We start from the raw sequence: 16,753 nt of genomic DNA, 5'->3' as shown, positions 1-16,753 counted from the left end.
CACGTCCCTGGGTCATCATCCTACCGATCATTGTGATCAATCAACGGGTCATCATAGGAAAGCACGATACCGCCAGCTTCGGCAAACTGGGACTGCACCTGGATGCAAAGCAGAAAGAGTGCAGTCTTGACCCGCAACAATAAAGGGATAAACTGTATGCTAATTATGGAGGACAACGCGTGAGGACCGCCATCGCGTCTTTATACAAAGATGGTATTCCGCCTTCTGGGGTTCTCTCTCTCCTGCTTCAAAGTTACGAGTGGTGCTTCCGCACAGAAGACAATGCGCGTCCTTTCGATGGAAGCGTAGGCAGCAGTACGGACTGACGGTCGAGCTAAGGAATTGCCGATCGTGAATACTACAGTGCATAGAAATAAAGCATTAACCCGGGAGATAGGGGAAGAACATACATCGATACCGAGCATTGGACTGTATAGAAATCAATCTGATCGACAAATTTGATGCGACGGTATCTTGATCGAAAGAATCTATGGTCTGGGAAGTGCTAGCCAGGGTTGGTTCAGTGAGTTCCTCGTTCGGCTGTGCGCTCGACTCAGTTACCTCAAGTTTCAGCTCGATGATAGTGGTGATTGCTCGCGGACTTGGAAACATCCATTCTTCAGCTTGCCAAAGCCTATATTTTTCATACATGGGTCCTGGGTTGGGCCTGTGGCTGGTGGCCAATGGCCATATCGTGGAAGTGGTATCTCTTCACGTGAATCACGGCGGCCTAAGTAGGGGTCACGACGGAAAAGAAATCAGCTCTGGAGGAAATCGAAAAATTACTTCATCCTTGTCTCTCCTAGTAAGACCATATAGAAGGAAGACAGTCGTTCCTTCCATAGGAGCATGGCCCGCTCAGTGATGGCAGCCCGATACCACGATGTTTTCGGAACGACTTGAACATTACATAATTACAGCTGTTTGCAAAAAGGTTGACAGTAGCGACCTTTTGAGAAAGAACAAAATAAATAAATAGCCACATACATAGGGTCAAATAACACGCGCATATACTTGCAAACGCTCGACGCAATGTATGCCTCCCGTTTCGCGCCGAGCTTGAGGATCCGCCAGAACGTGCATTCCGAATCTCCGACGCAAGCAAGAATGTCTTCGAGTGCAAGGTGTTGATGCTTGTGAAGATTAATTGCGGCTAGTCGTGACTGATTTTCCGATACATGATGGTCAATTTGTGATATGTATGTGGCTATTAATCTATTATTTATTTGTTTTGTTCTTTTCTCAAAATGTCGCTGCTGTCAACCTTTTTGCAAACAGCTGTAATTGATATACTTACTCATTCACGACGCAACAGTTTAACATTTATGTGATATGGCCACTCAACTCACCGACTCGCTGTGCGACAAGTTACAACCTCTGTCATAATCATACAGTCGATGGTGGGTGCTCGTATGTACTCGCTTTAAATCTTTTCAGGACTCTGACCTGACATCATCATTATGATGCGGCTGCAGAAGTTCAATAATCTCGTAAATTCGGTTGACAAGCTATGACGAGACTTTGAAGGAATCTGTCGTCTGGCAAGTGTTGAGCCACTGCAGTGATATTACAAAAGTACGGCTTCACACTTTCAGACTGTAACTGACTTGTGCTCTCATGAAATCGTTGTACGCTCAAAATTATTAGTGCTGTGTACACCCGGCCTCCATACCCTTTTCTGTCTTCCCCGACAGCCAACTTCGCGACTGTAAAATATTATCTATCACGGTTTCTTCACGCCACACATATTTCCATACGAAGTACCTTCATCTCTCCCTGAATGGCTGGGACAATACGCAACATAACCCAGATGTCACTTTGTTTATCTGGGACAAATCTAACAGCCATGACGTGTCTATCTCATGCTTGGAATTCCATCAAGCTTCTCATCATGCCGCCCAGGAAATCAAACCAGGTCGTGCAGGAGCAGGCAAGGAGATCGTCGCTCTGGTCGGGAACTCAGACACCCTCCTTTGCCTGGCAGTAATTCCTAGGTGTCGTCTTCACTAGATTGCTGTACGTGAATTTATTTTTTAAACAACCTTCTGACCACAGCTATTCGCAATAGACATGATGTAGAAAACGACCTGCCCTCGTTTAATCATGACTCTCCACTTCTCGGATTCCTAATGAACAGGATCAAGGCGGATTTCGAGCCTCAGGGTACGCAAACGAGCCGCCTGCAGCTTGACGAGGTGTCGGCGCTAAATGACCTGTACCCACATACTCGTCAGGGTTCTCCTTTTCTTCCATATCCTCCCCTAGCTTCACGGTCATCTGAGAACGATATAATATTCTGCCTGCGTTCCTCAGGCAGCACTGGCTTTCTAAAACCCATTTCAATCTCTAACTTGACTGCGATTCACTTGTCCTTTCGTGAGTCACTGAAACAATCTGCGCAACATAAATGTCTAAGATGGTTCTAGCATGCATTCTGGAACACATCAACTTTCTTACTTCCATCCATGTTGGTTCTGCACCATTGCCATAGTTTCATATCCTTGGTTTACATATCCAACTGCTCACACCGGGCGCCTCCATCAGCAGCGTGTCTATTTACCCACCCACATCCTTCCAAGATCCATCAGCGACCCCCACAATTCCCAACTCGCAAAATATCTTGGACTCTAGTCAAGACGGAATCGAATACTTTAGCAGTCGTGCCTAGCTTCCTGGAGCAACGGTCGTTGTCGCAGAATGCTGTTGACATCTAGAAGACTCTCGGATAGATTGTATGTCATACGTTCATTATTGAGGTTTTCTTCAGATAAGGAATGGCTCACGTTGTCTGTAATAGTAGGTCTTCCCTAGCGGTCCTTCTCGCGCCCAAGATAGAAAATGTTATAGTGGATACAGGGGTCAAGGTGTCTTTTCTTTACGGTGCTACAGAATTTTGGGACATTACTTGCTTCTTCTGGAGCAAATATTATGGGACTGGGTGCGATTTGGACCAAACTCTAAGATCAGGTGATTTTCTCAGCACTACGGTACATATGAATGCCAAGTTTTGGTAGGTCTCAGTCTTTATGTTCCCCCTCAGTTGTTGAACACCTGCTCGCAGACAGTTCCGACGCATCATGTATCAGCAGATAATCTCTCGGACGTCAAAGGTTATGTTTCTTCAGATGTATTTATCAAGCATCCAACAGTCGAGGGTATGCGGAAGGCGTAAGACCGAAACTTGTATCATCCATATTCATCCAGCTTTCTGATGTTGTCCTTTGCAACGTAGGGAGGATCGATGATGTGTCAGTAACAGCTCCCATAGAGAGCACCATTACCGCCGATCCCTACGTGAACGGTACTATCATGGTCGACCGGAGACGCATCCACGTCGGAATCCTCATAGAGCCATGAGTAGGGCATGAAATAATGACGAAAAGCGGCTTCCAGATTTTAGGAATGAAGTTTGGTGAGCTCGGGCCGTATACATTTGTTACTGTCGAGTCTGACAATGCCAGTGGTAGCCAGATGTAGAAGAAGCGAATCAGGAGGCTCCTGCTTCCAGCAGGATCCTCGAGGAGATGATTCTTGCGACATGCAGTGTATAGCCCATGCTGCGAGCTGGAAAGAGAACTGTCAAGGTGTACCCTATGAGCATTTCATACATCCGCCAATGCGCGAACATGATATTCATAGGCGACAGATACGAAAAGGTGGAGGGCAGCACCGGAGCAGGCATTAATGTGCCTTTGCTTACGAACTGGACTACGGATGACGTTGAGAGCTGGCTCAATGCTCATGGCCTACGCTGCTGCTGTGAACGCCACCAACGTGGTTGATACTTTTTTGCTCAAGGCTTTGACAGGTGGGTCGAGGGCGAATTAGGGCTTGTGCTCTACTGACCCCATATGCCTAGCTTGTCTGCGACATTCATTAGAAACCGCATCCTTGACTCCCCCAGGTCGTCGCTAGATCGCGAGTCTAGGCATCAGCATCGCAGATCGAACAGAAAGTCTTTTCAAATCCTTTGATTCGCCAGCTCGCGAACAGTGTCATATTGTCACGAAACGGTCCAAGCAACATTGATGCCAAAACTGGCGTCGAGAACATGGTCGAGAAGTATTCAGTCGGATTTTGTAGCTCTGCCAGAGATAACTCCGTTGCTCTGATTGACCGACGCAGGCAAGACGATCATGCGATCATCTTGACCGGGTCCACGAGTGGTCTTGGTTCATACTCGCTTTCATCTCTGCTCCAGCGCGGGAACGTGTCTGTGGTATGTTTTTAATCGTCCATCAAGGGAAGCGGCATCTAACGAACAACGGCAGAAAACTGGTTTCGAAGGACGCGGCCTGGATATCATCTTTCTGCAGTCGGAGAAACCGGTGCATGCAGAAACTGATACCTTTCACGATGACCCGAGTCTGGATGAGCAATTGTATCAGAAGGTTTGCTAGTCTGACTAAAATAATCAACTTAAGTCCATTTAAACATAACGTAGATCCGCGCGTCTGTGACTGGCACTGTCATTATTACAACCTCGAATGAGGGAAACGCGGAATTTTTAGACCTCGCACTATCTTCTCCGCGCCATCCAAAACCGGGTTTCGTGTTCACCGCTTCTACGTTAACTGCTCAAGGCCGGTGTGGAGCAAATGGGCCTTTCTCGGAAGAAGTGGAGTACGACGCACGTATAGTAGCAGAAGGCCCTGGCTACGCCACGAGCAAATATGTTTGTGAAAGGGTAAGTCGTATGCTGCTTCTAGGAGTGTACAGATCTGACAAACGCTGCTAAACAAGGTCAGCAAGTTGCCAGCAAAGAATTGATCAAATACCGGAAGGGCTCCCACGAGGAGCTTGGTCGACGACAGAATGGCTGCCGATCATTGTCAAGTCGAGTATCAGTCTAGGTGGACTTCCGGAAGCCCGATGGATAAGTGTGTCTTTCTCGAAGGTACCCAGGAGGTAGCCATCATTGACACACGGTCCAACTTCTAACCTGGATCCCTCCCCACGCTGTACCAAATGCTATTCTTGATGTGGCTTTCGCGGAAGAAGAGCCTCCCATTGTGGTTAATCTCGTACACCCGAGGCCGATAGCGTGGGGGGCAATTATGCGGCCTGTTGCACACGCCATAGCAGAGCATAAGCCTATCACAAGTGTCCCGTTGCCTCTCATTCCATTATTGGTGCCGCTTGAAAATCTTGAATCGAGTGCCAAGGACGCGAGGAAGGAAAATATTAAGCGCATGGTACGTGTGTTTCAATGGCTAGCAGAATGTTTTCCCACCTGACTTCGATTGCAGCCTGCTATCAAGCTTCTGGACTTCATGCGTTTCATGATACGATCAGATATCACGATCAGGGCGTCTGGCGAGATGCCTTCAGAAGCGGGTGACTCTACTCCATTCGCCACGGATGTGGCTCAGCAAGTCAGTCCGACGGTCGAGGAGCTGAAGCCGCTGTCATCGGCAGATGCAGTACAGTGGATGGACTATTGGGCGGCGGCGGGGATGTTCAAATGAATGAGCAAGCCGCATGGGCAATCTTTGTATTTGCTTCTAACGCAACGTGGTTACTTGGAACTTGGGGATAGTGTACTAATATGTAGTTGGAGTCCCCTCAGGGCCATCTTACCCTTTTAAGTGTTTTCGTCATGCATGCGTGCATGCAGCTTCCGAACTTTCTAGCTGAGCAGATAGTGGAGTAAAATCCATTTGTATGCTTTGCATGAGAATTAGGACCCATGATTCTATGGCTATCTTCTGTTTGGGCGAGGGACTAGCTATTAGAGCTGGTGATACCCTGTAACCTCCCGTAATGGGTAGCGCTAGGGTTCAAATAGTGAGTGGAAATCATGGGAGGATGTGTCCCTCCATAGGACAGCCCCCTTGGAGCCAGATCTGACGGATAGGGACAGCACAATCCAGAATGCAGCACGCGGTCAACTGCAAACTCGAGAGATAAGCCAAAGAGTATCATTCTTGATTCTTCATCTCCGAGTAGATATTGTCAACGACAGATGTCAAACACGTACTGATCAGCACGGCTGAGATGAGTTTTTTTTCCAGTGCCTTCGAGTTGTTCACATGAAACGAAACTTGATTCAAAAAAAAAAGATGAAAAAGAAACAGAATTCTGGTGGCCCGGCACGTGGCGACCCAAATTGTGCGGTTTGCTTGTTAGGCTAGCGATCACCTTATAATGAACCTACCGTGCCAGAGCGTGCGCAATTGCTGTGTACCCTCCGTGGCCTCCACCTTGCTTCCTGGATAAATTTGAAGACTTGGCTCGTGGCTAGCACCAGGATCCTGCAAATTTACTGCCCAATTGTAGCCCAAGATCACTCAGGTGCGCTACACGCAATCATTCATTCAGTAACGGCGCCACCGCCCGTAGCAATAGACTCTTTGAATTCTCTCTCAGACCCTGTGAAACAAATGGCTATGGACTGTCCACTTCTCGTCTGGATGCTCTCACTGAATCGTGATGTATTGACAGAGGTTTGATGAATATTATTGTAGATAATACAGCGTCTAACCTTGTCTCCGCAGGAATACGACAAATGTTTTCACCTTGTACAAGATTGCGTCCCTCATGCCAGACTGCCGTACCAACCTACTTCTATAGATTCCTTCCGTGAGTACCATTCCACTACTTGCTTGGTTTGTTCTGACACTCCGTAGGACAGCTTATTTGCCACATGTTACCCCTGCTCATGATGCGCCACCGACGAATATCGCGCGCAAAATGGAAAGACTGCGTCACCTCGAATGGAAAGCATTGGATCGAGCAGGTGAGCGGTGGTTATCAACTCTCAGTAGCATAACTCATCGATGATCATTGTATTTCCCCTACAACAGTCACCGGATGACATGCCCCCAGAAAAATTTCTACAGTCCATGATTGGATATCACCTTGCATACGACAATTCACTCTGCGGCATGGTGATGACGCAGGGACGGCAGCGCCAAGTCATCAACATCGGCTTGGGTATTAAACAGATTTCCGTAGAGCCCAAAGGTGTCTCAGTAGCGGCCTATGCTGAATCCTTTGCACATAAAGTAAGCTCAAAGACAGGCACAATGCATCACAAGGCTAACGAGCGACCGGAACCAGCTGACCCCGCTAGAGATGACCTTCCTCAGCCCTGAACTCGGGGACGAAGTCGTCCTCCGGCGCCTCTCCATCCTCCTCTCGCTCAAAGCGGCATATATCAAAGCCGTTGGCCAGAGTACCGCTTTCGATTGGTCACGCCTCGAATTCAACATTCCCTCCGAGTCTGCGCGCGGTGATGACCACCCACTGCAGGGGTGGGAGTTCCGTGTGTTCAAAGCCCAACTAGGCGTACAACGCATGGGCGGGGTCATGCTCGAAGAATCGTATCAGTGCGCATGCGCGTTCTTCAGGGGCACGAAGGAGTCCAAATTCATCTGGCATGATAACGCGAAAGATTTAGAGGCTTGGGTGCAGTTCATCAACATAGACCAGATGGTCAAAGTGATCCCGAAACTACGCGCGTAGTGAAATGGGGCGTGATTACTTGGATGAACTCCCCTTAAACCATATCACTTCACTGCACTTGCTTGCTATCGTTATACCATGTTTCCTGCTGCTGACACTCTTTGCATGATATCTCATACCCTCTAATACTTGTCACCATTACTTAGGAAAGAATCTGAATGTGATTCATCGCAATCAAAGCTGGAGCAGGACATCCAAGATATATTGTACATAGTTTGGAAGTGATACTGTAATAGCGTGGAAACCATGACATGGTTTAGACTTTCGGCTTTTCGGATCACCTTCGAAGTGGGGAGGTCGACCGATTGGACTCCGTGGAGCCCGTGGACTCTTCCGGGATGGGAGGCCCTGTATAGAAAAACCGGCCGTCTGAACCACAGTAAGCAAGTTCCCAAAAGTGCAAACAAACAACCTACTAATCAAATACCACACAGCGCTTATCACTCCAAATCCCACAAACACTACCGAAGCATAGTCTAGCCGACTCTATTTAGCGCCTCAGCCCACCCACGCAAGACAAGGACACTCACTCATGGAAACCTTCGTGACTGGGATGACAGCAGGCATCGAGAATAGTATCATGGCGAACATGATCCACAGCACTGCAACTGCATTGATCACGGTACCGAACCTGCCAAGGTTGAATGGGGCATCATGCATGTCTCGCCGGGCGTTCATGAGTGAGATGGCAACGGGCATGGCGTAGGACGCTCCAAGACACATGACGGCGACGCCTACGAAAGCGTTGAACGCAGCTGTTGAGCCGAGGTAGATGAGTCCAAGGAGAATCTGGATGACAGTGGAAAGCAGGAGTGCATTGACGGGGACATCGTCGAAGTACGGACTGATCTTTGAGAATGACTGATGGAATGGGATAGCCTTGTCGCGTGCGAAAGCCCATGTTGCGCGAGAAGCGGCGCAAGATATGGAAATCGCACAAAACATACCGATACCAAATACTTCGAAAAGTGCGTTAAGAGGGTGAGGCTACTCGATAGAGACCAGTTGTGACGTACTAATGAACCACTGAATACCCCGCCAAATCAGAGATGCGGCGCCGGACGTAAGGCCACGACAAACTCACCATCCCAAAACCACCAGCCCTGGAGCCCATGATCAAAGTAAACATAACACCAATGGGTTGACCGGAAGAAACTGGTTGACATATATACATGAGAAGCACGAGTTTCTCTAGCATGAAACTAACCTTGGAGCAATGTGGCAACATCTGGGAGCGTGAAAAGGATTGGCAGAAGGAATACCACACCGGATAACGTGCCAATGGGTATAGACCAGGTGATAGCCTTTGGGAGTATTTCAGAGGGGTTATGAACCTCTTCGGCCATGTTGGTAACTGGTTTCATGGTGTAAGTCAGTGAACATGATACAAAGGCATGGACGTACTCATTCCTATAGCGGCGTATGTATATGCTAGGACGTTGTTCAGCTCCGAGTCCTACAACTCGATGAATAATAACCTCTCACCAGGCTGTTGAATGCATTGTTAGTATCGAGTAAGGAATTCAGAATCTGACGGTGATCATACCGGCAATAGACCAATGAAGAAAGACCACCCAGGCGTCCATCCTGAATAAGATGGATCAAAATGTCCAAGCGCAAACGTGATAGAATGGCGCCCTGCCGCGGCCTTGGTGGACAAACATATCATGATTACTTCAAATAACTCAACTCAGCGTACAGGGACGAGTTACATGCAAAACGTACCGATGATGCCTAAGCCGGTCCAGCAAGCACAAATGATCTGGAAACGTATTAATCCCAGAGAAAATCCATAAACGAGAGCTTACATCGATGGTCGGCAGGTGCTTGTTGAAGAATAGGCAGAACAAGAAGGCAACAGCAGTCACGCCGAGGAAAATCACATCTGGAATGAGTCACAGACTAGTCAGAAAGCCACATTGACCTATAGACCATACATGAAGCCTTGCATGTTTGCCACGCCGTTGCAATCCATTCAGGGTGGTATATTCCGGCACCAGCCACAACAAGTTGAGCAGTTCCTGATAGACTGTTAGTCATACTCGGAAGCGATGTGCGCAGGAAGGAATACCAAATGTGACACTCAGAGCAATAGTCCAAACACCAACGACTGTCAACCAGCCATTGATCCAAGAAGCGAGAACCCGGGTGTGTGGAGATGCAAGTCGATAACACCAGTAGTATGCCCCTGCTGATGTGGGATATTTGGAGCATATCTCCGCCAGTGAAAGAGCGAGCGTTTGGGTCAAGATTGATACCAGGATCCATCTGCACCATGTCAAATCGTGTTTGAGCTGGAAAGGGTGGATTTACCCCCATATCATTACTGCTGGGCCACCTCCAATGAGCGATGTCGCGATGGGAGCTGCAAGACCATATGCTACGGGGAGGGTAAGTCGTAGTGTTGATAGAGATCGCTGCTTAAACGTACGGACTGCCATGATTGCTAATTGAACCGTTGAACCAACAGCTCAGCGGGTGTCTTCGTTTGAACTGACAGACTGACCTAGCGTCACTTTTGGAATGCATTTTAATTTCTGCAACACAGCGAGAAGAGCACCCTACTCACTGAACAATATATGTACCAGTCCCCTAGACTAGCAACGACCAATAGGCATGAGATACGAATCAAAGGAACAAGAACAAGCACAAACCCGTGTCATCTCCTGCTTGTAGCCCAGCTTCTCCAGCCCGACACGGGCGACAGCATCCACATCGACTGAATCTTTCAAGTTCATCGTGGTGGTACAATGAAAGATAGCAGCATCCGATATGCAAGGGCGAAGCATATATTGCTTCGGATGCGAACAGAATGCCACCTTGGGAATAATAATTGCCTATCGTACTCATGGAACTCTTACATACACATGAGCGGCTGATAAGCGAGTTGTATCCTTTCAATAAAAATATATCGGCGTGAAAACACTGCACCTCGTGACCACAATGGTACACAGCACAAACGCATGAATTATGAGGTGGGTAAAATGTTGGTGAAGCGTGAAAATATACCACAATATCACGAAGTTTTCTGGTACATTCGCTCATCAGGCAATCTGCCAACAATTACACGCTTTGCCCACAATCTATCACATTTTTACCTTACATTTCCCCCACAATTCACGCAATATTTCCATACGTAGACACCACACAACAATCACGCTTCGACGGTAGCTTGAAATCACACACAGCAGCTCGAATTTGTGTGCAGCGGGCTTGATTATAAGGAAGAATGATCCGGGACATGTTGCACATAAGGATGACAAGGTTATTGAGCGGAATGACACATCTAAGTCCCCACCACAATGTCCCATGTTGAGCCCCGAGTATAACTTCAACTTCAATCCTCCCCCTCCTTTGTATGGCCATCCTGGCACACCAGCAGGCCATGCATACAGTGGAATGGTTGGTGCCCATGAGATGGGAAGGGCTATGTACCAAGGTGGCCCTGCAGGAATGTTGGATGGGTGTCCAATGTCTGTTCTAGCGCTGACACCAGGGTCATCTTTGCATGAGTTCCAGCAGCTGGCATCAGTCATTCCCATCATAGATCCCCAACTTACTACAGCTCCAGGCAGTGTAGGAACAGGCACCAGCTCAGCACAGAACACCAGCGGTCCACCAAAGTCGATAAAAATATCTCAAGTCTTGAGTGAGATGACCAGTTTCAACTGCTGGCTGGCCCAAGCCGAAGACTTGGAGCTGTGACATGCAAACAAACTGCATGTGGTGGAGACTAGATGCATTCAGCATGTTGAGGCTGCAAAGACTGAGTTCAAGGCTGAGATAAAGAGTCTGGAGGAGCGGTTTGAGCAGAAAGTTGCCAGTTTGCTTGCAAGTAAGAGTCAAGTTGATGTAGGAGATGGGTTTGAAGCTGAGACCAATGAGGAGTTTGAGAAAGATGTCGAGAAGCTTGAAAAGAGTGCCCTTGCATTCGGCGACAATAGTCTGAAGGTGAGTAAATTAGTGGATCCAGTATGTGAAGAGTACACTAATAAGACATCATTCAGGTGGTTGTTTGCATTGTGTTTCAGATGTTGATGGGAAGCACAAAGCTTACCATTGATGCGCTTCCTTCATATCCAAGTGACAAAAATAAGTGGCTGCTCAATCCTGCCACCAATGAGCGTTTGATGCGTTTTCGCTGGACTGAATCCCATCAGCATTCAGATAATCACGCCAACATCCTGCACATCATCACTTACATTCATCAACACAGTGCAACTGTATGTGCTGGCACTGGTCCTGCTCTTCGCGATATCAGTGACAAAGACCTGTGTGCCCATGTGGTGAAGAAATATCAAGACTTACAGAAGAACTTGCGGAAGGCAGGCAGGTTGTCTGGACACCCAGTGGTGCCTCTGACAGCTGCAGCAAGTACTGTTGAAGATGATCTGCTTGGGCCTTCAGCTCAGCCTGTAGCTGTAACGGCAACTTCATGCGCCAAATTGCAAAGTCATGCCAGAGGAGTAAGTCATGGGCCATTAATATGAACTAGAACTCACCTGTGTACCTTAGAAACTTGAAGTGCATATACACAAATATGAGAATCTGCCAGAGGATTCAGAGTTCAGGCATGAGAAATATCGAGCAGCACTCACAGAGTCCTTGATGTCACAGGATGAGGATGAGGTGAGTGAGCAGGGGCAAAAGATGGGGCAATTTATATCCCATGCTGGAACATATCAAAGTGACCTTGTGAGTAAAATGATGACAGTTAAAATGGACACTGACCCTGATCAAAATTGTAGATGTCAAGGTTCTTGGCCACTGTTGATGAAGTGGCAGATCCACACCCCCCACCTCGCTTCACCACTCAGGTTAAAGGTGACTCGAAAGAACTCCCGCTCTTAGCTGCGAAGAAAATTGAGAATCAAGCATGCCGATGGATGGTATCAGTGGAATGGCTTGCGAGAGAAGAAAACAAGAAGTATGACTCACCTAGCTTTCTCCTAGACAATGGGCATGCATGGGGTGATCCAAAGGACCCTGAGGAGATGTTGGCAGGGTAGAAGTGAGTGAAGGAACAGAAGAGGGTGATTGTGGCAAAGAAGCGCATGAAAATTGAGGAGATGGAGGCAAAGAAGAAGGAAAATGGAACAAAGAAAGGTAAAGGTAAATCAAAGGCCACAACTGACAAAGGGAAGGGACAAGAGAGCATCCCAGCACAACCAGTAGCAAGTACTAGCACAGCTTGTGAGCTGCCTCCTGCTGCAGAGTTGGATGACGAGTTCAGTGACTAGATATGACGAAAAGTGCGCACCTTATCTACTCTCCATCTTTGTCTTCTAAATAGTCTTCAGGTTCATTCCCAGCCTACAAATTTTTTGAGACTGTTGTACAAGAGTACAGTTTGTAAACTTACATGGTCAAATGAGACGGTGATCCACAGATCTTTTTTGAGGACATTCAAGTGCACTGAAATTAGTGCCAGTGGGCACTTGATTCGTGATACTGGAACCACTTCCTGAGGGCCCAATTCAGTGTAGGGGACATGGATACCAAGTGTAGATGCACTGAAAATATATGAGCACTTGTCCCTGCTAACCAAAAGACTTACTAGAGATCCCATGGCATTGCAGGAATGTCATCATCAGAGACTAATCTCCACACCACTGCACAAACATGAGGGATGACATCAAGAACACCAACCACAAATAATGCCGTGATTTGCACAGGGACACGTGTTCTACCTTGTGATATGAATGCAAATGAGTCAGCATGTGTGTGTCAATTCATGGTGCAGCCATAATGAATGCCGTCTTTGCGAATGTATGTGAGTGCACGAGCTACCTTGTTCACATAGAAGGGGGTGCCATTGTCGCATGATAAATCATCAACCAGGTGAAGGTCAGGCCATAGAGAATGACAGTACTGGAGAAGAATGGGGTAGAATACTCCTTGAGGTGAGCCATATGCACGGAGATTGATCAATTTTGCATTACAGAGTGGTAACCTAACATTGTCTGATGGAAAATGAGCATCAGTTGATAGATTGGTGTGAAGAATAAACATGTACCTTCAGCAGCTTCACTCTGGTAAACTGCTATCTGCATCATCATACTTCCACGGTCTTGAGCTTGTACCTTGGTAATGCAGTTAATCTGGTCTCATTTGAAAGAATGAGTGTCAGCAGGAAGAGCCAGAAGATACTCATAAATGAGATGAGTTTGGACCCAGTTCTGTAAGAGAATTAACTCAATCCGTCCTCCATCATGACCATTATATTGAACACATTCCAGCATGCCATTGAACCGCTCAAATATGAAGAGCCACCAGGCATATACAGGACCAAACTTCTTTATCATATCAGCTGTATGCATCAAAGCTTGATGGTTGATGGTGAGTGGGATGCAAAGCTGCAGACATTCCAAGCAGTAATGGGCTAGAAAGCTCTGACCAGTGCGAGCCTGAGCCATAGAGATCATGCAGGATGCAAGAATTTGGACACCAGTGCACAGGAATAGAATGGCCTTATACAGCGAGTGGCAGTTACGGGAAAAATCCAGGGCTATAGTGTTGGGTGGAAGAGGAGGCTCGGTGTCTGGTATTTCATCATTAGTGTCCCTCCAAGACCACCAGAGAATGTCCAGGGTGATCATTAGAAGACAACACCACTTGTCAGCCTTCTTGAGGGATTGGTTTTCACCCAGCTGATGTTGGACAAAGATAAGAAGTAAGTCAGCTATCAAGGCAAACACATACGTTTTTCGGCAGTTGAGTGACATGGCTAGGCCATCTTACAGCATTAATTATGTCTTCAAAGCGTCGCTTCGGAGAATTGACACCACCCATGCCCAAGAACATATATCCACCAAACAACACACACATAAATAGGTGCGAAATGATTCCTTGATCAATCAAGATGTAGGCATGTCAGAATGAAGAAATAAACATGTACCAAGGAAGATACAGTGCATAAAGTCAAGAGCTGACTTTCTCAATGGTAACCAGCCTGAAATGACATTGAGAATGCTAAATCTAACTCCATGGTCTTGCAAGATCGCTTCTTGGCAAGTGGGAGTAGCATCCTTAGAGTAGAAGCTCTGACGAAGCATATGATAATCATTTTTGTCAGTCCACGCTATGCACCAAGTCAATGGGGATCATGTGTGTGAAAGTTCACTTACAATTGTTGTAGCCTTCGGGAGTATTGATTTTGATGATGTTGACATCACAAAACGCACATGGATGGAAGTCATGACTATGTCCAGCTGTTCCATTACATTTATGCAAGGCAGGCATATCACAAGCAAGGGCTTCATTATCTGCAAATACATCTGCAAGTTCCTCTTCTCCGTAAACATCCATTTTGACCCCTAGATAAGTTCAAACAGTGAGCATACAATTAGCATTCAACACTTCGCACCATTCTTGAGTTCCATCAGCTCACGAGTAGATGGCTCCAAACAACAGTTGATTTGAACTATGTTTGGCTCTTTTGGACCTGGCATGATTGCTGTGCATATGACATTGACTTGTAAGAATCGTTGATCTCGTGGGAGGTCATTGATAGCATAGTAGATAGGGCCGCTAGAGTGGGGCTGATTTTCGAGTATTCCCATCCTACATCATGATTATGTCAAATTAAGTGTTCAGCGAGTGCAAATACGATGTTTAAACTCACCAGTCAATATTCAAGGTCAAATGCAGGCCATATCAATGTTCAGTAAGCTTCGTTGTTGCTGGTTGGTTATCATGAGGGCGGTCACGGATGGTACCTAATTCACCAATCTCACGGACAGTATTTATCTTGAGTTCATGCCATAACATGCCGTCATGCATATCAGTCATGACATAGTCTTCGTCTTCATTTTGTCCTGGACAATCTTGTCGGCTGTCTCGCACTGATTTTGCGAAACCAGGTTGCATGAACATTCGGCAAAGGCTTCTGATGAGAGATATGTGCGGCATGATCTTTTTGGAGGTTCAGACATGCTTGCCTTTCGCATCAGTATATTTGTCATATAGTACTCCTTCGCAGTCTGGCACAGTACACTCGGGAGATGGAAGCTCCTTGACCTGAGCAGGAGTAAAGTGCTTCCAGCACTCGGGGCATATCGCATATTGGGTGATCCACTGGTCAGCATCAATGCCGAGTCAACGCTTCGTGCTGAGGAGATGGCGGACGGGACGCGGATGCTCAGGTAGTACACCTTCGAGTAGCATGCAATTTAGCTGATTGTTGAGAGCGTCCGTTGCAGCTTGTATGCTCTGCTTTCCAAAGACATTACCAATGACTGTGTTGAGATAGGCAAGGCGGACACCTGGACGTTCTTGGAAGGCTCGTGGAATGAGAGACAGTCAGTCCTCTTGATCCTGGTCACTGCCAGGAACTCGCACATCAGGCCATGCCACCAGACGGAAGTTGAAGTCTTGGAGTTCCTGGACAGGTGCTTGTTGTTCTGCCGGATATCGAGGCTGCTCTTCTGCATGTTGGTCATCCATATGCTGAAACTCGAAATCATACTCATCCTCTCTGACTTGAGGTGGAATCTCCGGTCTCTCTCGATGGTCGGTACCCTCAGACTCGGATGATGCCCTGGATGCATCATTCATCGGGTTTGCACCTGCATCAGCATTGGTATTGACACCCGTTGGTTGCAAGACAGGGGGGTACTTCTTCGCGTGCTTCGTAATAACCTGCCGTGTCTGGTACATGAATCCGTCTGGATGCTGCGAGCAGCATGCACAGCTGCATTTGTAACGATTCATTGACATGGTCAGCTACAGTGCTCGAGGGATGATGAGCTTGACGATGGTGCTATATAGCGAGGGACTCAGTGATTTTGTGCACGCGTCGATGTCATATGTATGCATCACGCTGAGTGGAAATAATACATATGGTTTATTTCAAGAGTCTTTGAGAATACACAGGCTGTTATTTTGAATTGGGTAATATGCGGATACAATTTCGGGAATTCTGAAAATATAAGAAATTATCCTAGCACCGTATTTTTCGCGTTTGTGCTGTGGTACTAATCCTACGGTCTATTCGTGCGCGTGAGTGCCCATCATTTCACGAGTTACTGTGGAAACGTGGTGGGTCAAGCGATGTAACGGTAGGTTCACGAAAATCTGTGACTCACGAAATGGTGGTAGACAATGATATATATAGATACCGTAAGCGAGCAGAAGCAGCGAAGTTCAAGTTGTGGCTTTACAAGAGTTTCTATAAAACAGTTACAGTACAACATGATATAACACCGACTTACATATATACAGCATGACTAAGTACACCGTCGTGGTTATGAGAAATTTATATAGTGCCAACTTGTAGGGCATGAGG

General features: G+C 47.0%; 4 protein-coding genes across 4 annotated transcripts; 3 read left to right on the top strand and 1 right to left on the bottom strand.

Moving 5' to 3' along the window:
* Window positions 1-1,791: 1,791 nt before the first annotated feature.
* On the top strand, window positions 1,792-2,010 carry BJ212DRAFT_1291652 (uncharacterized protein; the record flags this gene model as incomplete). Its single annotated transcript, XM_041332117.1, has 1 exon — window positions 1,792-2,010. A coding segment is annotated over one exon (219 nt), but the record flags the coding sequence as incomplete, so codon positions are not given.
* Window positions 2,011-2,594: 584 nt separating this feature from the next.
* Window positions 2,595-3,395, top strand: BJ212DRAFT_623959 (uncharacterized protein). The gene is made up of 4 exons (XM_041343686.1): window positions 2,595-2,732; window positions 2,801-2,967; window positions 3,090-3,155; window positions 3,233-3,395. The coding sequence occupies exons 1-4, from the start codon at window positions 2,698-2,700 to the stop codon at window positions 3,355-3,357; spliced, it is 393 nt and encodes a 130-aa protein (XP_041185174.1). The 5' UTR covers window positions 2,595-2,697; the 3' UTR covers window positions 3,358-3,395.
* An 8,587-nt stretch (window positions 3,396-11,982) lies between these two features.
* BJ212DRAFT_1291653 (uncharacterized protein) lies at window positions 11,983-12,476 on the top strand (the record flags this gene model as incomplete). The annotated part of the gene is made up of 2 exons (XM_041332118.1): window positions 11,983-12,162; window positions 12,216-12,476. Coding segments are annotated over 2 exons (441 nt in total), but the record flags the coding sequence as incomplete, so codon positions are not given.
* Window positions 12,477-12,769: 293 nt separating this feature from the next.
* Window positions 12,770-16,185, bottom strand: BJ212DRAFT_1528927 (uncharacterized protein; the record flags this gene model as incomplete). The annotated part of the gene is made up of 13 exons (XM_041341758.1): window positions 12,770-12,980; window positions 13,025-13,157; window positions 13,251-13,430; window positions 13,484-13,568; window positions 13,641-14,117; window positions 14,170-14,315; window positions 14,366-14,548; window positions 14,595-14,783; window positions 14,834-15,030; window positions 15,236-15,355; window positions 15,464-15,543; window positions 15,595-15,749; window positions 15,792-16,185. 13 exons carry the CDS (start codon window positions 16,183-16,185, stop codon window positions 12,770-12,772), a joined length of 2,550 nt encoding a protein of 849 aa, XP_041185172.1.
* Window positions 16,186-16,753: the final 568 nt, after the last annotated feature.

The sequence above is a fragment of the Suillus subaureus genome (genome assembly GCF_016647635.1).
Source record: "Suillus subaureus strain MN1 chromosome Unknown BJ212scaffold_350, whole genome shotgun sequence".
NCBI classification, from domain to species: domain Eukaryota; kingdom Fungi; phylum Basidiomycota; class Agaricomycetes; order Boletales; family Suillaceae; genus Suillus; species Suillus subaureus.
Note: the sequence above shows the minus strand (reverse complement) of the source record. Positions and strands in the feature narration are given on the sequence as shown.